The 27,549-nt window shown below is 38.7% G+C and overlaps 1 protein-coding gene across 2 annotated transcripts in view; it reads left to right on the top strand.

Moving 5' to 3' along the window:
• The window catches only part of NCAM2 (neural cell adhesion molecule 2), a gene marked incomplete at its 3' end in the record, with an annotated part of 413,596 nt that overhangs the window by 264,980 nt on the left and 121,067 nt on the right, over positions 1 to 27,549 (top strand). For both annotated transcript variants that reach the window (XM_081085928.1, XM_081085929.1), the window contains exons 6-8: positions 13,145 to 13,262; positions 16,315 to 16,475; positions 20,141 to 20,286. In XM_081085928.1, coding sequence (XP_080942054.1) covers positions 13,145 to 13,262; positions 16,315 to 16,475; positions 20,141 to 20,286 — 425 coding nt within the window. The remainder of the gene's footprint in view (positions 1 to 13,144; positions 13,263 to 16,314; positions 16,476 to 20,140; positions 20,287 to 27,549) is intronic.

Raw genomic sequence — 27,549 nt, 5'->3', positions numbered from 1 at the left:
GCAAATATTGATGTACTTTTAAAAGTTCTCAAATATTTTTCCACATTTTCATATGGTTATACATGCTCTTTTCTTTGGATTTTAAGGTGTGTTTTCAAAATGTCTAAACTTCTCTTTTCATTTTATTAACCTCTCAGTGGCTGCATTTTATGTTATAACATACTTTAGAATATATATATATATATATATTTACTAGTATACTAGAGGTCCAGTGCACAAAAATTTGTGCACTCGGGGGGTCCCTTAGCCGGGCCTGTGCCATCTCCCAGTCTAGAACCCTTCGGGGGATGTCCACCTGCTAGCTTAGGCCTGCTCCCCAGGGGATTGGGCCTAAGCTGGCAATCAGACATCCCTCTGGCAGCCTGGGAGCCCTCAGGGGATGTCCGCTTGCCAGCAGGGAGCAGGCCTAAGCTGCAGTCAGACATTCTTAGCGCTGCTGAAGAGACGGGAGAGGTTCCCACCACCACCGCTGTACTGGCAGCCGGCAGCCTGGTTTGTTGCTGAGCAGAGCTCCCCCTTTGGGAGTGCACTGACCACCAGGGGGCAGCTTCTGCATTGAGCATCTTCCCCCTGGTGGTCAGTGTGTGTCATAGTGACCAGTCATTCCTAGTCATTCTGCTGTTAGGGTCAATTTTCATATTACCCTTTTATTATATAGGATAGAGGCCTGGTGCACGGGTTGGGGCTGGCTGGTTTGCCCTGAAGGATGTCCTGGATGAGGGTTGGGGTCCCGCTGGGGTGCCCCTCCAGCCTGGGTGAGGGGCTGAGCGTCGTTTTCAGGCTGGCCACACCTCCTTAAGGGTGGGGGTCCTGCTGGGGTCCCTGGCCAATCTGGGTGAGGGGCAATGGCAGTTTGCAGGCTGGCCAAGCCCCCCAGCAGGGGCCCTCACCCCATGAGTGTGTGGCCAGCCTGGATAAGGGGCTGATGGCTGTTGATAGGCTGGCCATGGCCCCCAGCCCCCTAAGCTCCCAGTGGAGGCTGGCTGGAAGCAGGTATCCGGGATTTATTTATCTTCTATAATTGAAACTTTGTTGCCTTGAACAGAGGCCACAGCAGGCCAGGGCAGGAGGGAAGCTTGGCTTCCTCTGTTGCCGGGGCAACCCAGCTTCCTGCTTGTTCCAGCTCTGTGGCTGCCGGCCGCCATCTTGGTTGGATTAATTTGCATATAGTCACTCTGAATGGCTGGTGGGCGTGGCTTGGGCATAGCAGAGGTGTGGTCAATTTGCATATTTCTCTTTTATTAGAATATATATATATATATATATATATATATATATATATATATATATGATAGCTTGCCATCTTTTTTATAAATTCCAGGGCATTTTTACTAGGTCATTATATTACACACACACACACACACACACAGGCACACTTACACACAAATCATGGGTACGTTCTTTAAAAGAGGATCAAGTCACTTCTCCTTTTTAACCTATACCCAGCCTCCCCTCATCAGGTTCCTAGCCATTAGTTCAATAGAATCTCTTCAAAGCTATTCAGAAAATGTTCATATCAGTTCAAGATCTGGAAATAACTTTTAAATGTAAAATATAGCCAATAGAAATATTTTTATAAAATATGTTTGTAAGGTATAAGGATTCATTATTTTCTGAATCTTTTGTAAATTTGTAAAGAATGATCCACTAACTGCCAATTCAAACTTGGGATAATGACCCAGCATCAATTGAGAGTAGATGAAAACAACTAGTCATATAATTTTAAAGCAATGTGTCTTTAATCTTCCTTTGAACATTAAAATCAACAGTGATGACAATGGCCAGAGATATTTGTGCAAATAGGAACCTGATTGGACAGTGCACTTTGCTACTGCAACGACATTCAGACAGTGATTTTGTATTCCCACCTATTTTTAGCTATTTATTAAAGTTAAGGAAACTAGGAGAAATAATTTTGTTTTTATAAAAAATATAAAGTCAGAATTTTTCTATGAAGCCTATGTACAAATTTAAAGTGAACTAGCCTCTTGTATATCAATAATATAATTGACAACTAGGCAGAGAGGTATTTTAAGTCAGTTTAATGACTGCAAATTATGAGGGAATTTGTAACTTATAAAAATAATATACATTTTTAAAATTTTACTAAGTGTTTTTCTCCCTAATGATACCATTCAATTTCAAAGATTAGCAGTCTGGGAATACAGATGACTAAAATATGTTGTTGTTTTTCCCTTAACTCCTATTCAACCAATAATTTAGAAATTTTCAGATAATAGATAATTTGATAGATCACGTACGAAGATCTAGGCACATCTTTCTTGCCTTTCTCCTCTAGATTAATAATTGGTGTGAATAGTTAATGTAGTCTCTTACCTTTAATTGATCTGTATTTCCCCTGTGCCTAGAATTTCCTCAATACATGCAAAGTGGCATAATGTCCTACTCGAAAGACTGTAGGGAAGCATGTATTCACTTCGCAACATACTCCTTTTAATTTCTGAATAAAAAGAAGATGGCATTTTACCACGATTTGCAACAGGTCCTCCAACTGAACTCATCTATCAGGAAACTGTCCCCTAGATGGCAGTTTCCTGGTAGCCGTGTGGAGATTAGTCTTGGGTTTTTGTGTGTTTTTCCCCCTCTAACAATTGGTTGATATGTACAGAAGGCAATCCTATCATTTATAACAAAAATTCAAGAAATCTATAAAGGGCCTCAAGGTACCTCAATAATGTACTTTATTGTTTTTCCCTTCATTTCATAGAAGCGATCAGTAAAGTAAAAGGTACCTACAAGGTACCATCTGACACATGTGGACATGAATGGCACTCAGCATAATTCGTGTGTAATTTAATTTGTAACAACATTCGTAAGTTTTGCATTAAGGAATAATTTAGGAAGCAATGTCAGTATTTCATTCTCACTGCAAGTTACTTATGACCAGTTATCTCTTGCCTTCCATTTTTTAAAAATACATTTTTATTGATTTCAGAAAGGAAAGGAGAGGGAGAGAGAGAGATAGAAACATCAATGATGCGAGAGAATCAGTGATTGGCTGCAGGATCCCTACTGGGGATCAAGCCTGAAACCGGGAATGTGCCCTGACTGGGAATTGAATCGTGACCTCCTGATTCATTGTTTGATGCTCAACCACTGAGCCATATGGTTAGGCATTGCCTTTCTTTTTTGTCTGCCTAATATTTAGTGGCTTTTAATAAAAGTGTAGGTATCCAGAACATGTGTCTTTTAAAAATCTGTCTTTATTGTTTAAAGTATTACAGATGTCCCTCTTTTTCCCCCCATTGACCTCTTCCATCCCAATTTTGCCTACTCCCAGGCCTATGACATTATTGTCTGTGTCCATGGGCTATGCATATATGCATATGAACTCTTTGGTTAATCTCTTCTCATGTCCCCCTCCCCCTTCCCTCTAAGATTCATCAGTCTGTTCCATTTGTTTTTTTCACAGGGGAACTAGTTAAGAAGCAGATATAATTTAATTTTAGTTAGGTACAAATTAAGTAAATTCCAATTGTAAGTAAGATTAGTTCCCTGAAATCGATTATATTTTCAAGTATAGTATGATTTTCTCCTTTATGCAGGTACACTTAGTTTTACTGAGAGGAGCCGAAACCGGTTTGGCTCAGTGGATAGAGCGTCGGCCTGCGGACTGAGGGGTCCCGGGTTCGATTCCGGTCAAGGGCATGTACCTGGGTTGCGGGCACATCCCCAGTGGGAGATGTGCAGGAGGCAGCCGATCGATGTTTCTCTCTCATTGATGTTTCTAGCTCTCTATCTCTCTCCCTTCCTCTCTGTAATAAATCAATAAAATATATATTTTTTTAAAAAGAGTGTGCAACCCTTCTTAAAATATTAATTGTAATAGGATGAAAAAGTTTGCAATTCTGTCTAAAACATGGTTTTCTCTCTCTTTTTTGGCCAGATTGATTTCGGTTCACACTGAAAAATTTTGTTCAACTCTTATTTCTAGCAAGTTTTTAAAAAATGTCACCTGCCTTATTACATGATTTTTCCATGAGATCTCACAGCACTGGGTACATCTCTGTAAAATTTTCAAAAGTTAGGTATTTGAAAGGAGTCACCAGATCACACAGAATATGCACATGGAAAGACTTTATTCTAAAGGAAAGTATGTGGTGTGGTAAGAGGAAAAGAATGCAGATGAGCATCAGGCCTTCGAGAGACAATTGTGTGGGCAAGATTCCCCAGGGCCCTATTCACACACAAGGCTAGTGCTGTGTCTTCAGTGTAAACCACCGAGATCTGAGTGAGAAATCTCAAGGAACCCTTGGGGGCTGAAGGGTTGGGGAGGGTCCTGTCAGTAATCAAATTCGGCTTCACAAGTTGGTGAGTCCAGATGCAAATGATCAGTGCAGAAAATGACTTTGGGGATAGCTAGGGCAGTTTCCGGTCCATCGTAAATTCCAAAGTCTTTGTCTTTGCTAAAAGTCAATTAACAGGCATCCAAGTATCCCCCGAGATATTTTAGAACTTTTCCAGCTGAGCTGTCATCAGACTCCATCTCTGTAATCTCTCTGTCAGTGTAACTTCCACACTAACTTGAAATTAGCCATTTATGTATGAAATTATCTCATTAAGTACGCCATTGGTGCTTCAAGGACAGAAGTAATATTTTATCGCTTCAAGGAATATTTTGGAGTTTTGTATTCAGAAAGCAGTGAATAACTTTTGGAATGATTTCTCCAGTTTCTAATTATTTTGTACAAAAGTGTCATTACCGCAATCACAAAGACTATTTTATTTGATAATTATTATTATTTTTTTTCTTTTTAGGTTAAATAACCCAAATTATTTTACTATTCTCTTGAGAGCATTTCTCCCCTTACATTACCAATCTACTAATCCAATTCTCGTTACTTTGCATGCATTTAACATTAGCAAATTAAATTATTAGGTGCAGTACCATTTGTTAGCTTTCATAGGTTTCTCTACCTAGATATTTATGTCACCTATGAATAAAGACAGTTTCCCTTTGTGTATTCAGATTTCCATCTGGCATCAGTTCCTAAATGCCCAAATGACTTCCTTTAGCACTTCTTACAGTGCACATTTGCTAACAATGATTAACTTCACGCACTTCATGTCTGAGAAAGGATTTCACCTTAATATTTGAAATGAAATTTTGCTCAGTATAGAATTCTGAGTTGACAGTTTTTTCCCTTCTTTCAGTACCTTAAAAAATCCTGAGCCTTTATCTTAGGCCAAGTTATTTTAGATCAAAAGTTTGTTCTTATCCTGATTGTGTGCCTCTGCACATAAAGGGTGCCACCCACCTGGTCCTGCCAGATTTTTGAAGATTTTCTCTTTATCACTTATTTTAAGCAATTTGAATACAATATACCTCATTGTGATTTCCATCTCATTATTCTTGTATTTATGTTTTGCTGCTAAATGTATATTATACTTCTTATAACATTAGAAAATGTTTTATACATTAGCACTTCAAATATTGTTTATGACATAGTTTTTTAGGACTCCAATTTCAGTTATTTGGCTACTTTAACTTATTCCACTGCTCTCTGTCCTGTTTATTCCCCTTTACCTATTTTTTATTCATGTATTAATTTTTGGATAGTCTCTGTTGATATAAGTTCGAGTTAATAATCTTTACTTCTTCAATGTTTGATCTACTATTAATTCTATCTCATGTACTTTTGATTTCAGACTGTGTAGTTTTAATATGTAGAAATTTGATTTTTAAAAATATCTTCTAAGTCTCTAACATGATCAGTTTTTCTTTTAGATTCTTGAACATATGGAATGCAGTTTTTATAACTGCTTTACTGTACTTGTCCACTAATTATACCATCTTGGTCTTTTCTGGGTCAGTTTTGGTTGATTGTATATTTACGTCTTCATGTCCCATATTTCTTCCTTCTTTGCATGTTTAATAATTTTTATTTGGATGCCAGATGTGGATTTTACCTCTGTAATGTGCTGAATATTTTTGTTTTTCTTTAAATACTTTGGGCCTTTATCCAGGAATTCAGATAAGGTCCTTGGTAACAGTTTAATCCGTTCAGTTTATTCCTTTAAGCTTTGTTAGGTGGGGAGAATACTCCAGAGCTTATTTTGCCCCACTTCTGAGGTACAGTATTTCCTATTGCTCTGTTTCACATGCATTATGAGGTATTTTACATTTTTTATTCTGGCCGTGGGAATAGGAACTGTGCTTTGCTCTACTTGAGCTTTGGAAATTATTCCTCCTAGTTGGCCTCAGTAGTTTCCTCTCACGGTTGCACTCATCAGTACTCATCTGAAGAACCCAAGGGAACTCACTGCGAATCTCAGGCAGTCCTCCTTGTGCACCTCTCCGGCCTGGCACTCTGTCCTGTGACACACAGCCAGACACCTGACTTCCCAGACCACCTGCCCTGGCTCCTCAGACTTCTAGATCCCAACTGGGCTCCTCCGCTGTGTACCTTAGAAACTTGCTCTAGACAGTAGCCTGGGACAGTAATAAGACTTAGAAACTCGCTCTAGACAGTAGCCTGGGACAGTAATAGGACTTACCTCGTTTCCACTCATATTTCAGAGATCACTGTTGAATCATTTTGTTGACTGATTGACAATATCTTGAAAACAGTTACTTTATGCAATGTGTAAACATTTTGAGTTGTTTCTACATCTTGGCTGGAAGCTGACATTCTTATATATTTCAATATAGCAAACAAACTTATAAACATTATTTTAAACATTTGAATACTGTGCCCTAGCAATATGTTTTTTTTCAATATGGTATTGCGTCCTTATACCTAAATTCTGACATCAAAATATTTTAGTCTCCCATACTGTACTGACTTCAAAATAATTTCAGCTTTACATAAACTGAAATTTTATATATATTACTAGAGGCCTGGTGCACAAAAATTTGTGCACTGGCCGGGGGGGCGGTGTCCCTCAGCCCCACTTGTGTCCTCTCACAGTCTGGGACCCCTTGGGAGATAACAACCTGCTGGCTTAGGCCCACTCCCAGGTGGCAGAGGGCAGGCCCAATCCCTAGGTGCCTACCCCGCAGCTCCCGGTCAGGCTCAGAGCAGGGCCCATTGGGGAGTTGGGCCGCCGTCCCCTGTCATGCACAGAGCAGGGCGGATCAGGAGGTTGCGATGCCACCCTCAGTCACGCTCAGGGTAGGGCCGATTGGGGGGTTGGGGCGCTGCCCCCTGTCACACTCAAGGCAGGGTCGGTGGGGAGGTTGGGGCACCACCCCCTGTCACCCACAGAGCAGGGCTGATCAGGGGGTTGGGGCACTCCCCCCTGTCACACTCAGGGCAGGGCCAATGGGGAGGTTGTGGCTCCACCCCATCACACACAGAGCAGGGCCCATCGGGGGGGCAGGGGTTGGGGCACCGCTCCCTGTCACACACAGAGTAGGGCCAATCGGGGTTGGGGTGCTCCCCCCTATCAGGCACAGAGCAGGGCCGATCAGGGGGTTGAGGTGCCTTCCCCTGTCACGCACAGAGCAGGGCAGATAGGGAGGTTGTGGCCCTGCCCCCTGTCACACACAGAGCCACAGGGTGATCAGGGGGTTTGGGCGCTGCCCCCTGTCACTCTGCTCCAGGGGCCAGGAGGCCTTGCTGCTCCACTGATCCCAGTGCTGGGAGGCATATTACCCTTTTACTATATAGGATAGAGGGCTGGTGCACGGGTGGGGGCCAGCTGGTTTGCCCTGAAGGGTGTTCCAGATCAGGGTGGGGGTCCCCACTGGGGTGCCTGGCCAGTCTGGGTGAGGGGCTGAGGGCCGTTTTCAGGCTGGCGGGTGACTGAATCTCCCAGCCTCTCCTTTTTTCCTTTTTTTTTTTATTCTTGGATTTATTTACCTTCTATAGCTGTCACTGGAGCTGAGAGCCGGCTTTAGCTGTGAGACCTCGGCTGCTGAAAGCAGGTTTCTGGGCTTTGTTTACTTTCTGTATTTGAAACTTTGTTGCGACTCCAGCTCTGAGATCCCGGCTGGCTGAAAGCAGGTTTCTGGGGTTTTGTTTAGCTTCTATTTTTGTAACAATGTTTCTTAGAGAGCAGCTCAGAGCCCAGCAGTGGCAGGCGGGGAATGTTGGTTTCCTCCATCACTGGAGCAAGCAAGCCTCCTGTTCGCGTCAGTAGCCTGGCTGCCGGCCGCCATCTTGGTTGGCAGTTAATTTGCATATCGCCCTGATTAGCCAATGGGAAGTGTAGCAAAATTACGGCTAATTACCATGTTTCTCTTTTATTATATAGGATACATATATAAATTTTATATATATGCTTATATATGCATACATGTTCATTATTATGTAGCAAAGAGAAGTTTTTATTGCACCCAAGTAACAAAGAACTCAGAGGACCACACAGTAGACATGGCAGTAGAAGACAACTCCGGGCTCATAGCTGGAAAGAGCAGGAGTTAGAAGGCTAAAGGCTTTTAAATGCTATCACTTGTGCCACACGATTATCCTGGAAAGGCAGACTGGTAGGTCAGAAAGCAGGACAAATGGGGTTTTTGTGAAGGCTGCTCTCTAACACAGTTTGAGATATGCATACATAAGAGCTTTCTCCTCCCACCTTGCCATCAGCAGCTGGCAAAACCTTTAGAAAATTGTGGAGAGTGGCTACAGTGTTTGGACAGGTTCAAGCCTCGGACTAATGAGAGGGCACAGTCCTCTCATTGCCACGTGCAAGTCCCAGCTTGGAGGGCAGAGCCCTCCCAGCACAGTTATAGCCAACAGCTATAGCTGTGGGCTTGGACCTATGTTCTGAACACGTGGCCCCACGTGTCTGAGTGATGTGGGCTTGATAGAGTTCAGGTGCATGTAGTTGAGTAGGATCGAAACCCAGGAGAATGTTGTAAACATCTTGATTCTTGACCATGCCCTTATTTTGCCTCGTGGAATCTGTCTATAAAATAAAGACACGGCTTGTAGTCCGTGGCGCTGTCTCTCCAACCGGGAGCAGCGTCCCAACAAGACCCAGCTTTCATTCTCTTGTCTGTCTTGTCTAATCTTTCACTGCCCCCTCTCAGGGTCACTGAACCTGGCTGAGCTGGCGTGGCACATAAGGCGCCCTGGGGCTGAGTATGCCATGGCCGTGCCGGCTCACCACAGAAAATGACACTTGTTCTTTCCACACATTTTGTTTTGCAATTAATACATTTATTTTTGTTAACTTAATCATACTCCAGTTTTGATGCTGGATTGACAGCAGTGTATTACAAAACTAATGTGAAAGAACTAACGCAACTAACTGAAACACAGCCAACATTCTACATATATCAGAAACAGGAAGTATATAGAAGCAGTGGGATCTGCAGTTCATGACAGATGAAAAGAAGCAACAAGAAGTCAAAGGATTTTCCGAATACATTGGGCAGATCAGAGCAATTAGTTAAAGAAAGGAAGGATTTTGATGAACTGGAGTAGAAACAAGCGGTCCTCAGATAGGGAAATTGTTGAGATTTTCCTGCTTTTGAACAACCAGAAACCAATTTCTCCAAGACTGTGGACTGGTACAGTGAATCAGCTAATTGAATCTGGTATATAACTGTTACAAAACAATTAGAATTAAAAAAATATATATCTTACAGGATATAATTTTTTAAAGAATGTATAACTTTGTTTTCAAATTACATACAGTAAAATTCACTATACAGTTCTATGAGTTTTAATGTAGGTATAGATTTCTTTCACCACTAGCACAATCAGGATACAGAATTGTTCCTTCACCTCCAGCCTTTTATGCTTTCCCTTTTAGTCACACTTTCCTATAACTTCCAAACTCAAGCAATGCGGCAAATTATAACATGAAGGTGGCCCAAAGTCTCCATGGAAGTGAGCGTTCTGGAACCACTTTCTTTCCCTGCACAGCCTCACGTTTCTTGAAGCTAAAGAATGAAAACAGACATTTCCTAGAAAGCATTGGCTAATCCATGTACACATGATATAAGTCCTTGTAAATGTCTTAACACGGGATGTTTAAGCCTGGCTGGTGCTGTTCAGTGGCTGAGCATCAACCTATGAACAAGGAGGTCACAGTCCAATTCCCAGTCAGGGCACATGCCCAGGTTTTAGGCTTGATTTCCAGTGTCGGGTGTTCGGGAGGCAGCGGATCAGCGATTTCTCTCTCATCATTGATGTTTTTATCTTTCCCTCTCTATTCCTCTGAAATAAAAAAAATATATATATATATTTACATATATGTATATATATTATCTATATTATAAAAAGCCTGTGGCCCTAATGCCATAAGGACCAAAGACCAGCATGGGTGGGCGGGGCTGCGTGATTTCCCACACTGAGCTTCTAGTATGTATATAATCTATAATAAAAAAGGGTAATATGCTAATTAGACTGGACGTCTTCCAGACATCATTCTGTAGGTCCTTCCTCAACGAAGCTGGTGCTGGAGGGAAGCCAGCCAAGGTCCCGGGTGCCTGCGGGCGGCCCGAGGGAAGCCAGCCTGGGTCCTGGGTGCAAGAAGGAAGACGGTGCCGGCAGCCAGGGGATGGAAGGCCTACTCTTACATGAACTTTTGTGCATCGGGTCTCTACTAAATGATAGATAGATAGATAGATAGATAGATAGATAGATAGATAGATGATAGAAGTTTCAGCTGTAGTAAAAAATGCACAAAAGTATTTTTAAAAAGTTAAAATAGAGGAAATGTGGGATTTATGAGAGAAAAATAAATTTGAATGAAATATAATGGTAATTCCATTTAAAGTTATTTAATCCAACTCAATAGCATACTTATAACTAGGTAAATATACAAAAATACTCTATAGTCTAAAGCAGTGGCTAAAAAACTTCCAGGACTTTTTGACATTTGAACTAGTGAACATCTCTGCAAATTTAAATGCTATTACACTTCAGAATAGTTCTAGAATTATTCTTCAAAGTTCTATGTAAATATATAATATTGATATTGTTCTGCTAATCTATACTATAAGAATGTATAGCCCTAACCGGTTTGGCTCAGTGGATAGAGCATAGGCCTGCAGACTCAAGGATCCCAGGTTTGATTCTGGTCAAGAGCATGTATATGGTTGTGGGCACATCCCCAATAGGGGGTGTGCAGGGGGCAGCTGATCGATGTTTCTCTCTCATCGATGTTTCTAACTCTCTATCCCTCTCCCTTCCTCTCTGTAAAAAATCAGTAAAATATATTTTTTTAAAAAAGAATGTATATATCACTAGCAAAGCCAATGTATCGTAAAACATAAATGTCAATATTTGTCAGTTCTTACAGATCATCCAGCATATGCAGTACACTTTCTAGAAAATAAAATTATGATAAAAAATAAATAACTTTTTTAGGTTAGTAACAGGACAGCCACCGGGGCATGTGACTCTCCATTTGGAAGTGTTTCTATGTTCAAAAATACTTTCCTGTACAGAGAATTTCTATTGAAGTGTTTATTTTCATTATAGCTCTCTAAAGGGTTAAAAATCTTCATTGCTGTAATAAAAAACAGGCATAGTGTTCTTATAACTACATTTATAATAATCAAATGAAAAGCAATGCATTTATTAAAATGTTATTTTTGTCATAATTACAAGAGAAGGCACATGGGATACAGAATGTTAAATTTCAATGTATTTAAAATGCAGAGTTAATATGTGAAAAAAGTCAATCCTATTATAACACTAGTAATTATTGTGTTACTTTAGAGACAGCATGTCAGATTATGCCCCCTTGTACCTGAATTTTTAAGGGGAGAAACTTGATTTATTGTGATTAATTACTATGATACATATCAGCTTCTCTTCCCACTATCAATGGCGATAATGCAGCATTAATGCTGACCTGAATGTCATGTTGGAATATTTAATTAAAATCACACTGGTAAATGCCAGTCTGGTCATACTGTTTGTTATATGTTAAAAACAAATCTATTAATATAACTAATTTGGGTGATATTATCTTGTCCTATTAAATAGAAAATCATAAAAGTGTGCATTAAATCAAAATTTATGCTGTCCTTTGAAATTTAGCTTCTCTTATGGATGTTATTGATTTGTTTATTGCAAACAGTGCATTTCAGTAACAGTTTCAACAAGTATAAAATGTGCAGCACACACAGTTTTTGTAATGTAATTAGTTAGAAATTGGGGAAGCTTAATTTTAAATTGAATTGTTCATGAAAATCTATTTCATACTCTCTATGGCTTGAGCAGTTTCTCTTTATAAAATGGTCTATAGTTGTTTAAAGAAATTAAATGCAGTTAATCAGAAAGAACATTATGGTTTGACACCTAATTTGAAAGCCCTGTCTTGAAGCAGTGAATGATTGCTTATAGAATTACATATACTGATGAGAACCCAAATAGGAAATCCATTCATGCTCCGAGTAGATCTCAGCACTGCTGTAAGTCAGGGTAGTAGAGCCTGTCTTTTTGTGAACAGTATTTTATAAAAGTATATATATACCAAAATGTCTATTTTATTGTTTAGTCTAGTTTGATAGATTCAAAATAGTATAATGGCATAGAGTAAATTATCTAATTATTCTACATCAGAAAGTAGATCTGTGATCTGAAAGTCATTTGAGATCAAGTCAGCCTGTTGATGTAAGTACAGATGTTGACTATCAAGTTTTAAATCTTAGGCCTGGCCCGTGTGGGTCAGCGATTGAGTGTCAACCCAGGAACCAAGAGGTCACTGGTTCGATTCCTGGTGAGGGTATATTCCTAAGTAGCGGGCTTCATCCCCAGTGGGAGCCATGTGGGAGGCAGCCAATTGATGATGTTCCTCTTTCATTGATATTTCTCTATCTCTGCCACTTTCCCTTCCTCTCTCTCTAAAAATTAATGAAAACATTTAAAAATATTTTATAGCTTAGTATAAACAACAACAGCAAAAGTGGTGGTAAAAATGTCCCAATGGTATTGCTGAAATGTTCTTTCTTTAAAAGAATTTTTTGTTTTATTGCTTAAAATATTACAAAGAGTAGTACATATGTCTCCGTCCCCCCGACCTTCCACTGGCCTCCCCTATCTATCCCCCAGTGTCTTGTGTCCATTGGTTATGCTTATATGCAGGCATACAAGTCCTTTGGTTGATCTCTTACCCCTCTCCCCCAACCCTCCCGGGTCTTCCCACTGTGGTTTGACTGTTCGATGCTGAAATGTTCTTCATCTCTCTTTATCTATGTGCATCTGTTTTTCAGTGCCACCAGCAATCACAATGCCTCAGAAATCCTTCAATGCCACAGCAGAGCGAGGAGAAGAGATGACATTATCCTGCAGGGCCTCTGGCTCTCCTGAGCCCACCATCTCTTGGTACAGGTAAGCTGTGTGCCCACAATTCCCTCTGGTCTGTGTCCCTAATCTGGCTCATGAAAAAATAGTTGCGACCTTTCTATTATGTCTGGAAGGAAAGCGTTGTTTTTGAATTTTATTTAAAAGGCTATTATGCTTTTGTTTTCATTCACATTGGTCAGATTCAACGGTTAGAGATCAGCAGAGTGACTTAACCCAAGTCAGAGGTGCACCCATAGTGCCGATCATTCTGTCGCTAAGGCATGTTTCTGTTTTCATTCATTCAGTTTTCACATTGCACACTTCATGGTTTTGCATTTCATTTTTTACACTTTATTTTTTAAATTTTATTTTTTCAATTACAGTTGACATTATTTTATATTAGTTTCAGGTGTATACAGTTTAGTGGTTAGACAGTTATATAATTTAAACAATCCCCCCAATAATTCAAGTACCCACTTGGCACCACATAACTTATTATAATATGATTGATATTGCCTATGCTGAGTTTAACATTCCCATGATTACTTCTCAGTCCCTTCACCTTTTCATTCATTCCCACAACCCCTCTCCCTTTGGGCAACCATCAGTTTGTCCTCTGCCTGTATTAGTATGATGTTGTTTATTTGTTTGTTTCTTTGATTTCCACTAAATTTTTCAAGATCCATTCACTTCAAAGCTCAAATCATGACTTTTTCCCCTTGAAAACTCCCAGAGTATGTCAGCCACCTTCTTTTCTCTTCTCCCTTACTATAGTAGATATCTTCTCATTCTCCCTAAAAACAAAACCCAAAAAGTTATTAACTTAGTAATGGGATCTATAGTACCCTCTATTACTGTCAGTCATATGAATTTTTCATGATAAGTGCCCATGTCTCATTCATTTGCTACATTTCAAACATACTATATAATAAAAGGATAATATGCAAATTGACCCTAACAGCAGAATGACCAGAACGACTTCCGGATCAGCCACTATGAAGCTCACTGACCACCTCTTGGTCCCTTCCCCTGGCCACCAGTCACCGATCTCCTGATGGCAAACAGGGAACCAGGGGTTGGGGGGGTGGGGCCGGCTGCGGGCAGCTGGGGAAGATTGCCCTGATCGCAGGCCAGGCCTAGGGACTGTACCCGCGCATGAGTTTCATGTGCCTGGCCTCTATATTAGTACAATATTTCACATGAGGTAAGGAAATAACTCTCCTTATCAGAAAGAACACTGGAAGTTAGTTAATCTGCTCCTTAAGTTACTGTTTGAATTGAGGGATATGTAAATTGTACTAAAAATTTTAGTTGCAATCTGTGAATGAGGGCAGAGAGGGAAAATACACATCTATAGGCTACTTGTGAGAATTCACACAGGTAAATAATATAGGCAAAATGTTGTATAAAACACATGTTATTGAAACTTCTAGTGTATTATTATTTTATTAGTAGTCATAGTATTAAACAAATCAATATTTTTCACTGAATAGATTGAGAAATAGATTGTATCACCAACTGCAGTGAAAGATCTCTTTATACATGAAATTCTAGAGAAAAATGCTGAAATGTCATTTTTTATAATTGTAAATATAGGGTTAGTAAAAATATTTTTAAGTTAAAAGTACAGAGTGCTATATATCCATTTGCTATTAGTAGTTTATAAACTCTCCTTTTGCACTCTACCCTTATGATATTTTTGCACATTTCATGATGTTTTTAGAGATCTCAGTAGAAACTGAACAAGCAGATGTTACTGAGTTATAGGAGGATAAGGGTTATATGAAGACATGTGCCAGTGCTTTCTAGAAAGCAAAGCCAAAGTTCACTTGAAAGGTCATTTAGTTTATCAGATAAATGTTCTGCTTCTATAGAGGAAATACTTTATAACCCTCTTAGAGATTTTTCTTTTTAAATTTATATTTGTACAGCAAAGTAAGTCTTTCCATCCCTAAGAACAGATCCTAAACTTTTTATATCAGTGGACATTAAAATCTATTCAATCATCTAAAGCACCATTATAAGAAACATATAGAAGGAGAGCTGGAAGAAAGAATTGGAGGGAGAGGAGATGACAATAAACAGAATGAAAAAAATATGCAATATAAGAAGGTATCACACATATTAAGGGGAATTGTTTCAGATTTAAAGATTTTTAAAATATTTTTTGCTATAGTTGTTATAAAACAGTGTGTAAGACATTGTCTTAGTGTACCACAAAGGCTAGCATTGGGGAAGAATGAATACGGCCAGAAAGAACATGGAAAGTGTTAAATATTCAAATATAAGAAGGAAATTATTTTTTAAATGATTTCTCCTCACTAGGGAATTAGATCATTATATTCAGCATAATTTCTCTAACTGCATTTTCACATAATTACTCTTATTGGCAGTACATGTTTTCAGAATAAATCGGTTGCATATTTAAATTGCATTTACTTTGAAACTTAAAGTAGGTTTCCATAGAAATTCTATTAAATGTGTTTCAGGAACCTAGTAAATAAAGTTTTCACAAATACGTGTTGACTCACCAACATTAAAAAGGTACATAGAGTTAAAATCATCAAATAAACTTTTTTGGTTTAATAATCAAAGTACAGATTGAACCAATGTGCTCTTTTGCCTAAGATTGGCATCAATATTTCAACATAACTCAAATGTTATTCTTGTCTATAAAGTCAAAACTATTTTAAAGTATAACTTTAATACATTAAGTTTTTCTGGGCTACTAGAAGTATACTTTAGATTGGATTATAGCCTTGTCTATCAAGAGCTATGAAATTATTACCAACTACACATCAAAAAGTTGAGTATGATGCTTGGCTGGCAATTAATAGGTTGATTGTCAACCTATGAACCAGGAGTCATGGTTCAATTCCCTGTCAGGGCACATGCCTGGGTTGCAGGCTTGATCCACAGTGTGGGGCGTGTAGGAGGCAGCAGATCAATGATTCTCTCTCATCATTGATGTTTCTATATCTCCCTCTCCATTCCTCTCTGAAATCAATAAAACTATATTTTTTAAAAAGTTGAATATGATTGTCTCCTGAGTTGTGAAGCCTGATTTATGAAGATCAACCTCTTTTCTTTTCTTTAGGAATGGAAAGTTCATTGAAGAAAGTGAAAAGTACATATTGAAAGGAAGCAATACAGAGCTCACTGTCAGAAACATAATCAATAGTGATGGAGGCCATTATGTCTGCAGGGCCACAAATAAGGCAGGAGAAGATGAAAAACAGGCATTCCTACAAGTCTTTGGTAAGTATTATAGCATAGTGGTTAAAACTGTTATGTCTAGAGGGAGGTCTGGGTCAATTTTACTCTGTCACTTGTATGAACTGTTTAACTTTCCAAAATGAAATCTCCATTTTTCATCTCTAAAATATATTTAAAAATTGCAGCTACCAGATAGAATTGTTTTAAGAATTACATGAAATTATACATGTAAATTTTTGTGAAATATTGGCTGACTCATACAGAGGTTTGAAGAAAATTCATTTAATTACACTACTGGGATCTCATATATAGATACTAGAGGTCTGGTGCATGAAATTTGTGCACTGGGGGTGTTTCTCCCACCCAGCCTGCCCCCTATCCAACCTGGGACCCCTCAGACATCCCTCTCATAATCCAGGACTGCTGGCTCCTAACCACTCACCTGCCTGCCTGCCTGATAGCCCCTAACCTCTTCTGCCTGCAAGCCTGATCACCCCCTAACCACTCCCCTAACCACTGCTGACCTGATTGATGCCTAATGCTCCCTGCTGGCCCAATGGCCCCCAACTGCCCTTCCCTGCTGGCCCGGTCAACCCCAACTGCCCTCCCCTGCCAGCCTGGTCACCCCCAACTGCCCTCCCCTGCTGGCCTGGTTGCCTCCAAATGCCCTCCCCTGCTGGCCCAATAGCCCACAACTGCCCTCCCCTGCTGGCCCAATAGCCCCCAACTGCCCTCTTCTGCTGACCTGATCACCCACAACTACCCTCCCCTGCCGGCCATCTTGTGACAGCATGGAGGTGACCATCTTGTGGTGGCCATCTTGTGACAATGTGGGGCTGGCCATCTTGTGATGACATGAGGGTGTCCATCTTGTGAAGAAATGGGGTGGCCATCTTCTGAGGATGTTAGGGCACGAGGGCGCAAGGGCCACCTAGGCTTTTATTAGTATAGATATTCATTTCTCTTTATAAATCTTTAAATGAAATATGTTGGGATCAGCTGTACTTTCATTATATTTCAAAAGAGCACACCTATGAGGCTATAATTAGGCCACATTGTCATGCAACTGTAATTAAATATTCCCATTTCATTAAAAAGAAATATAATATAAATATCTTCCATAATTACTCAAAGTATATTACCTTATTTGGCAATCTAATAGAGAGTTAAGAACTAGTATGCTTTTTTAAAATTATTTGTTTGGCTTTCATTATGTTTTCAAGAAGAAAAACAATTTTTCTGGTGAATATTTAGTACGGTGGGGCCTTGACTTACGAGTGTCCCGACTAACGAGTTTTTCGAGATACAGCCGTCTCTCGGCCAATTTTTTGCTTTGAGTTGCGAGCTAAAATTCGGGTTACGAGCCAGTTTCAAACACCCCACCGCTAGTTGGCGCAGCGAACGTCACAGTGAACGCCACAACATCAGCCCAGCATCACGTGTCTCACTCGTTCACTTTAAGATTTGACGTACGAGTAATTTGAGTTACGAGCTCCGTCACAGAACGAATTAAACTCCTAAGTCAAGGCCCCACTGTATATGAGTGTTCTCTTTAAAAAGCATAACACTAAAACTCATATGCAGCACTAACATTTAGTATATTTTCTCCATTTTTAAAAACACTGTTGACAAAATGCTTTCACAGCTGAGACTGGAAAGGAAGGAGGGAGAACTCTGTACGGGTAAGAAGGGCCAGTGTTTGCAGTAGGCAGATGCAGGGGGCTATGGCTACAGAGCAAGAGCTGAATGGTAATACACGTGGACACACTCTCTGCCAACTGATCCTGTAATCACATAATAGAAATATTTTCTGAACCAAAGACATTTTCATAAATTTTCATTATATCATGGCAGAGTGAGACAGACAAAGACTAGACCAAAATACATTAAAATAATTAAATAAAATTTGGAATAACAAATTATTCAAAAAAGAACGTGAAAATGGGCAAACCAGGTGGTGTTGGGTATAGAGGGCTATTATTTTGGATAGCTTGGTGTTGGAAAGTTACTCAGAAGGTAATGATAAAATGCATCTCCACAAAAATATTTAGCGATGAGATATCAGCAAAGCCAAGTCAGGAAAAAATTGTTCACGTAGAGGGAAGAGTAAACAAACTTAAATTTATTAGAAATTATAGAAAGCCTATAATTTGTTTCAGCAGTATTATTCATTTTAAAAAAATTTTCCCTTTAAAACCTAAAACATTAAATAAGTCTGACTCAGCATAAAAAAATAATTACTTAGAAATGATGGTGTCTGAGTTCATTCCAGAGGGTAATGTTCTCAAGCTACCTCAAGGGGTTCATATCAAAACTGTTTATTTACTTGTAAGAATGGCAGTAAGTAAGAACAGATATTAAAAATGTTTCTAATATTTTCATATTATCAAATAGAAAATAATACATGATATATGCCACATCACTGTTGTAATCACTTTTGTATGATAATACTGAAAAATATTGTATTGTTTTTGACACAAATAATGTATATATAGTGGAAATGTAACTAAATGTATTAATTCAATGGAATAAACACTTAATTGTTAAAAATAATGTATGCTATATTTCTGATATCAGGAATCTAATTTTCTAAGATTAAGAACTACTTATTAATATACCATGATTAATTGCACTTAAATGTTTTAAAAATACCTGTTACTTATCCTTAAATAAAAGTGCTAGGTTATATCCCATTATGTTTTAACAAGTAAAAATTTAATAAATGCAGATAATTCAGAGTTTACAAATGTGAAGCTCTGTGGTATTATATAAGTTTGTGGATGGACATAATTTTAATACTAAGATAATTTAAACTAATAGACTGAACGTTTTATTTTCTTTTTAAAGAAGTCATAATTATAAAGAAATAGTTACAGTGCCAAGTAATATTGTTAAGGTAAATTGAGGTAAAAACAAATCAACTAGGATAATATAAATAAATAGTATTTTTGTATCTTTATTAATAAATATTTTAGATATTGTGCTAATTATACCTGACTACATATTCAGGATACAGTCATCATTGTTTTCTCCTTGGTGATATTGTTTTAAAAGCTTAGGAGATAATGACTCACTAAGTGGATGCCATGCCACCCCCACACACACAGACACAGACACAGACACACTCACACTTAAACACACATGTGGCTTTAAAAGGGAAAATTTTAATTTGTGGTTTAAGAGAAAAATACATAATAAAGTGACTCTTAAGATGACAATATGTTGGAAGGAATTATAATGAGTATGTTGGTATCTAACCCACTTCAAATCCTATATCATAAAAGTTTAATATGCAAATTGACCGAACAGCAGAACGACCAGCACAGCAGCCCTCCTCCACAGCAGCACTAAGGATGTCTTGGGAGTGGGCCTAAATCATCAGGCGGATATCCCCTGAGGGCTCCTGGACTGACAAAGGGCGCAGGCTGGGCTGAGGGACCCCCCACCCACGAGTACATGAATGTCATACACCGGGCCTCTAGTTAGTTGACAGTGATTATCGATATGAACTATTTTTGGAAATTGTTTCACCTGTTCCTTGCAACTCTGTCAGGCCCACTCTAAAGCAAAGCATGCTGCCATGCCTGCTGCATTGCTACCAATTCCATATCATACTACTGTGGACTCAAATGCCCATCATGGATTTTAGGTCTAAATAGAAATATTTTCCTCCAGTACAGATGGAGTAATGTATGTATTCTTTACAGTACAGCCTCACATCATACAGCTAAAAAATGAAACTACGCATGAGAATGGCCAAGTCACACTCATCTGTGAAGCGGAAGGGGAGCCTATTCCAGAGATCACGTGGAAAAGAGCCGTGGATGGAATTACATTCTCCGAAGGCGATAAGGTAACAGAAACTCAACGCGTAGTGGTTTTCAATATCGTTGTATTGTTGGTGTTTCGCACATTATTAAATCTCACATTGGACTCCCATGGACCAAGTAACTTGTAAGAAATGCAATAAGGGTTTATTTTTTAAAAAGGTAAGTCTACCCAATCAGCCTAAAACTAAATTCAGAGGAGGAAAAAGACATAGTTTAATATTTAAAGGTATTTTTTATTAAGCCACACAATCTTAGGTTGTTGGAATTCTTCAATTTGCCAAATTGGCTTCTGGTGTATACTGAATGTATAAAATATCTTATGGCAATTTTATCCCATTCACCCTGTGCTGTGAAAAAGAAAGTAATTCGAATTAATAAGAGTATGTTTGTCATTTCACTCTTTACTCTTTGAACTGTCTTTGTGCAGTACAAAAGTAGGTTTCTGCTTTCATATAATATTGAATCTAGTAAGATAAATGAGTATAAATGTAAATTGTGAACTTTCACCAGCATGCATACAAATTATGTAAAAATCAATTAAACATCATCATATATTTCACTAAAATCCAAGGAATTTCATAATTGTCATTTTAAACAAGTCCTATAAGTATCCAAGTTTAAACAGAAGCAAAACAGAAAGAAAAAGGTAGTAAATTAATGATATGATGGGTTGGCATTTTCACACGAGTAGAAAATGTAACAGTAAGCTTATAGATGGGTTTTATTTTCTCAATGTTAAAGGTAAATGTCCTTTAAATGACTTTCATTAATTTAAATCTAATTCTGCAAAAGTCAGGGATATCTATAATATATGTAGCTTTGACTTTCCAACATTGATAGCAGAAAAATTTGAAATCAGTTTATTCAAAATACGCTTTGTATTCCTTCAAGTCATCATATCTTTAAACAACATGCTAACTCCATAGGTTGACAACTTAGGCTACTCCCTATCCATTTATAGTTTATCTTTGAAAGAATGTGTTCCCACATATATTACTGTTCTTTATCCCACTTTCTCCTCATGATGGCATATTTAAGGGAGTATATCGCTTTGGAAATGTACAAATATTTTATATATGCAAATTGAAAATAAAAATTTTCCCATGTAAACAATATAGTTTGCTTTAATATTGCATATCAATGCATATCGATGTCTTTAACAGAAAATGATATATATTTCTATGGCACAGTTGGCAAGTTTGAAAGGCGTTATAGTTCCATAAAATGTTTAAAATAGTCAAAAAGCAATTAGACATAGAAAACTGTAGGCAATGCTTTCATGTCAATGTAGTACATTTCTGTCGGCGAGATTACTCAAGTATGATTTTCATGTCTATAAGCCCTTATTAATTATTTCTAACTCAAAGTTTCATTACTTTCCTGTCTACTGTAAAATTCCTAAAAGTTCTCTTCTCTAAGATAGCTTTTACTCCTTATTTAAAAGATGCTTCTTTATTATATACCAAGAACGAGAGATACATTGTATTCCGTTATTTTATCAGTATAAGTTAGTCAAGTAGCTGTGAGCCTGATATTTTATTCTACACTCTACACCCCAGGCTTCTCAAAACTATTTACAGAAATTACTTCTATAGTAATTGTGAAAAATAATCAACTAGTTTTTATTTGCGAAGGATTATATATATTAAAGTAGACAACCTTTTTATTTTTTATTTAGTTTATTTGTTATAAAACAATTATAAAAACCTAAATATGTTTTTTTTATTTTTCTAAATAACAACTTTTATCCAGTGGATAAAAAAGTTAAGACTGCTGTATTTATTTTCTATCATGATATTTCTCCAAAATTATTTTAAGATCCCCATTTTATTTTCTGGATTGGTAGCCGTTTTTCTCTTAACATTACCAATTTCTTCAACAGTCAAAATTCAAAAATTGAATAGTTAAGCTGAGCTTTAAAGAAAGACAAACCTAGTTTTGATTCTCAATTCTGCCATTTATATTGTTTAAGCTTTGGCAATGTTATCCGAACTCTTTTATTACTTATTTTTTCAGTTTCTAAGTCATTCACTAACATGACAATAAATTTGGCTTCAGTCACTCTAGTACACACACACCACAACAGGAACCCCAGACACTGATCTGTTTCGCAACACAAGGCCATGAACTCTTTTTAAGATGAGTTCTTCATCTTTAAAATTGGGATAATAATACTTATTCTCTTGTATAAGAAAGGTGAAGTGTGCCTTGTAAAATGCATATCGATGTCTTTACCATATTGTAAATATTCAATCAACTTTATTTTTTCCTTGTCATATTACATAATTTTTAAAGCATAGTTTATCCTGTGTGGGCCTTTTTTTGGGGCGGGGCGGGGGGGAGAATTCTGAGTCTACTCTAGTTGTTAATAGACTCCATAAAGTCTGATACCTAAAGTCTGACTATACTTTGACTATCATAGATTATGTTGAGATCATATGTCTTTTGTCTTAAAAAGTTACATGAGATTGTATTTGCCATAAGAATCACCTGAAGAGTCTGTTAGGATTCTGGAATCCCACAGCCGGAGGTTAATGTCATAAATCTAGCACTGGAACTAGGGGTGCATATTTTATGAACTCATCAGCTGGCATTATATGGATGGTCTTCAGGCCATACTTCAGAAAACAATTCTCTTACTTGAAGTCAAATGAAATTTAACAACTACTCCTTTCAACTGGAAAATGCTCTTTCAAGATTGCTGGGCACCTGATGGGGCCTGAGAAATACAGGACAAAAGAAAATAAAACTTCTGATCATGCATATAGTGCTAAAGTTTTGATAAAAATTGTTAAATGTGTCGGTCATGGTCAGTGAAATATCACCAATATAATATGGTTCAAACTAATGATTGCATCCCAAAATATGACCGTGTTTAGCCAATGTGTTCATCATTGAATTTGAAGCAGAGGGTCTCAATTAATAGTATCCCTTTTCCTTGACTAAATTCTCAATCACCAGATAAGACAAAAGAAATACACGAGGATAAAATATCATGTGGCATGTCCTTATACTGAATTACAGAATTAGTTAGACTTAGCATAGTAGATAACTCTTGTCATAATCACTGCTGAGGTAAGCATCTGGGCTGAAAACTGCAGGGAACCTGTGGTTTCTACTGGAAGGTCTTTTCTGAAAATAAAAAAGGGAGTAGCTAGGAAAAGTGCATCCAATATGATGTCCTCACAGTTACCAATGAGACATCCCCCTCATTCCCTCAGGGAGGAGTAGGCAAGGCAGTTGGAAAGTCCAGGAGTGGAATGTTAGCAGAGCTCCCCTTCCATTACATATATATTAGGAGCTCATGACAAATGTTCACTGCCCAACAAACATGATGCTTATCACTTATTTTTCTATTGATTTCAGAGATGAACGGAGAGGGAGAGAGCAATAGAAACATCAATGACGAGAGAGAATCACTGATCGGCTGCCTCCTGCACAGCCCCCCATGGGGCTTGAACCCACAACCCAGGCCACAGCCCCCCATAGGGCTTGAGCCCACACCCCAGGCATGTACCCTGACCAGGAATCGAACTGTGACTTCCTGGTTCATAGGTTAATGCTCAACCACTGAGCCACGCCACTCAGGCAAAGCTTATAACATTTTAATGAGCTCTGTATATGCATTGTCTGAACTTACCTTCTGGAATGCTTACCTCATAATAAATGACCCCAAAACATAGTGGCATAAAACAATCTTTTGTTTCCCTTGTGATTTTGTGGATCAGGAATTTGGGGAGGCTCAACTGAGTGGCTACCACCAGGAGTCTCAGATGTGCTCACATTTAGATGTTTTCAGTAGCTGAGGTTTGAAGTAGGATTGAACTATGGGCATTAACATACCAGAAAATATCCTTGTGTAATATGTCTCTCAGAAACAACAAAATTATGGTGCTTAAACACAGAGCTCTTTTAAACTCATAAATATTTTATCTCTAATCTACTTACCTACATTTAAAACAATATATATTTAATTTTTAAAACTTCAGAAAAAGTTTTTTAAAAACATGTACTGTGTAAGAAAAATGGAATATCTACTTGCTTTAGAAATATTTCCTGAATATCCTTTGTTATTTCAGGATACTATTTTGTTCTTTGTCCTATTTTTAAAGAAATCACACAGTTTTTACTCACTAACTTTTAATGATCCATTTATTGAAAATTTATAAGCAATGTATTGTAGTGATAACAGTATAATTGATGATTTTTCATTAAAATATTGATTTACTAGGGATATCTAAAAGTTAATTAAATTGAATTTTAGCACATTATAGTGGAGTCATCTTTTTTTTCTTTTCTTTTTTATAATTTTTTATTTCTTAAAGTATTACAAGGAGTATTACATATGTCTCCTTTCCCCCCCCCCTGGACATTCTCCTGGCCCCTAACCCCCCCCCCCCCCCGGGTGTCTTGCATCCATTGGTTAATCTTATATGCATGCATATAAGTCCTTTAGTTGATCTCTTAATCCCCCCCCCAAACCCTCCCCAGGCTTCCCACTGTAGTTTGACAGTCTGTTCAATGTTGCTCTGCCTCTGCATCTACCCCTGTTTATCAGTCTATACTGGTCCCCATTATCTGTCCCAACCTCACTGGAGCAGACCCAACCTCACTGGGGCCGTCTCAGCCTCACCGGGGTTGTTTCAACCTCACCGGCGCCGTCCCTACCTCACATTTGTTTATAAGAATTAAAGTCCCTAACTTTTTCATTTAATATATGATATATATTTAATTTAATTAATAATTAAATGTATGCAATAAACTTTAGATAACAACCAAAGCTATTGTTGTGGAATATGTAATAGCCATGAATTAAAAGTTATAAATTATTATTATTATTTGATTCTTTATTGTTTAAAGTATTACATATAGTGTTACATATGTCTCCTTTTCCCCCCATTGACCTCTCCCTGGCCACTCCCATCCCTCAACACATGCCCTCCCCGCAGTGTCTGTGTCCATTGGTTATGCTTATATGCATTTATGTATGCATACAAGTCCTTTGGTTGATCTCTCCCTCCCTCTTGCCCCCTCCTTCCCCCTTACCCCCCTGAAGTTTGACGTCTGTTTGATGCGTCTCTATCTCTGGATCTATTTTTTTTATTCTTTCTGCTCCACAATATTCTTTTTTTTATTGTTTAAAGTATTGCATATGTCTCCTTTTCCCCAATTGACCCCCCCACCTGCCACTTCCACCCCCCAGGACAAGTGTCTCTGTCCACTGGCTATGCTAATATGCATGTATACAAGTCCTTTAGTTAATCTCTAACCCCCGCCCCCCCACCCTGCTTTCTCTCTGAGGTTGGACGGTCTGTTCAGTGTTACCTTGTCTTTGGATCTATTTTTGATCATCAGTTTGTGTTGTTCATTATATTTGAAATTTTCAAACAATTTCAAATTACTTTAAAAATCTTTATTTTAAAAATAAAACCATGCTTCCTCACAGGGTTGTTCTGAGGTGTCAATGAGATTGTGTGTCTGAAGTATTTAGCATAGTCCCTAGCTATTAACACTATCATCTATTCTGAACCAGTTTCTTCACATCACCCTTATTATCATTCGTTTGATCAAGTGTCAGTGTATATATATATGATTACAGGCATTGATCAATTAGCATGGGAAAGTCATGCAAGTGTCACATAGGTCAAAGTTTAATCCTAACTGCGTCACTTTGCTGTGCTTTTATCACGTTACTTCGCAGTCCTGATTTTAGTTCCTGTATGTCTAAATCTGGGTAATATTAAGACTTACCTGGAAAAAAATTCTGAAGATGAATTCAGAGCACAAATAACAATATCCCAGACACAAATTGCACAACATTAAGTGTTGTGTTTTGTGTTTGTACTTGGAGGTATACAGTCTTTAGATGTTTTATACAGGAGAATATGTTCAGAGTAATTCTGCGTCAATGTCTTCTGTGACAAAAGGAACCACACCAAAATTTAAATGAGCGTAGTCATATGCAATGAGTTAGTCATATCATCCACAAGTGCAATAGAAAGCTGCTATTGTTGCTGTAAATTGTTCTCCATTGACATAGCTATATATGGATATTTATGATGAAATGATCTCTAGCAATATCAAGTTAATGGCTCAGATATGAATTTGTTTTACCACACTCAATTTCTGATCTTGTAACTATACATTGCATGCCTCTTAGAAGTTGACAGTGTCAGTAATCTGCATTTGAGTTTCATCTTATCACTGTGTGTTCAATCTCCATCTCTGCAGGGAGTGCAGGTGTGAGCTCTAACTTCTGGATAAGGATTGATTCTCAGTTTACTCCTAAATGATAAAGGCTGGTCTTGCATTCTGTGGGACACAAATTAGGACCAGAAACATCACAGAATTTTTTACATCATCATCTTCTTCTTCCCTTTCTCCTAAGTCTATATTCTCAAAATCCCCTGAAATTTTTGCTATTAGGAAGTGAGTCATTTTTTTGTCTCCTTTTGAACTCTTTTGCACCCCCCGTATTATATAGCAACTAGAGGCTCAGTGCACGGATTCATGTACCTGGGGGGTCCCTTGGCCTGACCTGCACCTTCTTGCAATAAGGGACCTTTCAGGGAACGTCAGGTAGCCGGTTTTAGCCCGATCCCTGCAGACCCGATCCAGAAAGGAAGGAGCCTGATCCTGTGCATTGAGTGTCTGTCCCCGCATGGTCAGTGCACATCATAGAGACTCGTTGACTGGTCTTTAGGTTGAATATATATATATTTTAGAGGCCCAGTGCACAAAATTTTTGCACTTGGCGGGGGGGCTCCCTTAGCCTGACCTGTGCCATTTGCAGTCTGGGACTCCTCAGGGGATGTCCTTCTGCTGGCTTAGGCCTGCTCCCCGGGAGAACAGGCCTAAGCTGGCAGTCAGACATCCGTCTGGCAGCCCGGCAGCCCTCGGGGGATGTCCACTTGCCAGCGAGGAGCAAACCTAAGCTGCATTCTGACATCCTTAGTGCTGCTGAGGAGGCGGGAGAGGCTCCCACCATCACCGCTGTGCTGGCAGCCATCAGCCTGGCTTGTGGCTGAGCAGAGCTCCCCCTGTGGGAGCGCCCTTACCACCAGGGGGCACTCCTGCATTAAGCGTCTTCCCCCTGATGGTCAGTGTGTGTCATAGTGACCAGTCATTCCCTGCTGTTAGGGCCAATTTGCATATTACCCTTTTATTATATGCCTGGTGCATTGGCGGGGGCTGGCTGGTTTGCCCTGAAGGGTATCATGGATCAGGGTGGAGTCCCGCTGGGGTGCCTGGCCAGCTTGGGTGAGGGGCTGAGGGCCGTTTTTAGA

The sequence above is a fragment of the Myotis nattereri genome (assembly GCF_964212035.1).
Source record: "Myotis nattereri genome assembly, chromosome: 3".
Lineage (NCBI taxonomy): Eukaryota > Metazoa > Chordata > Mammalia > Chiroptera > Vespertilionidae > Myotis > Myotis nattereri.
Note: the sequence above shows the minus strand (reverse complement) of the source record. Positions and strands in the feature narration are given on the sequence as shown.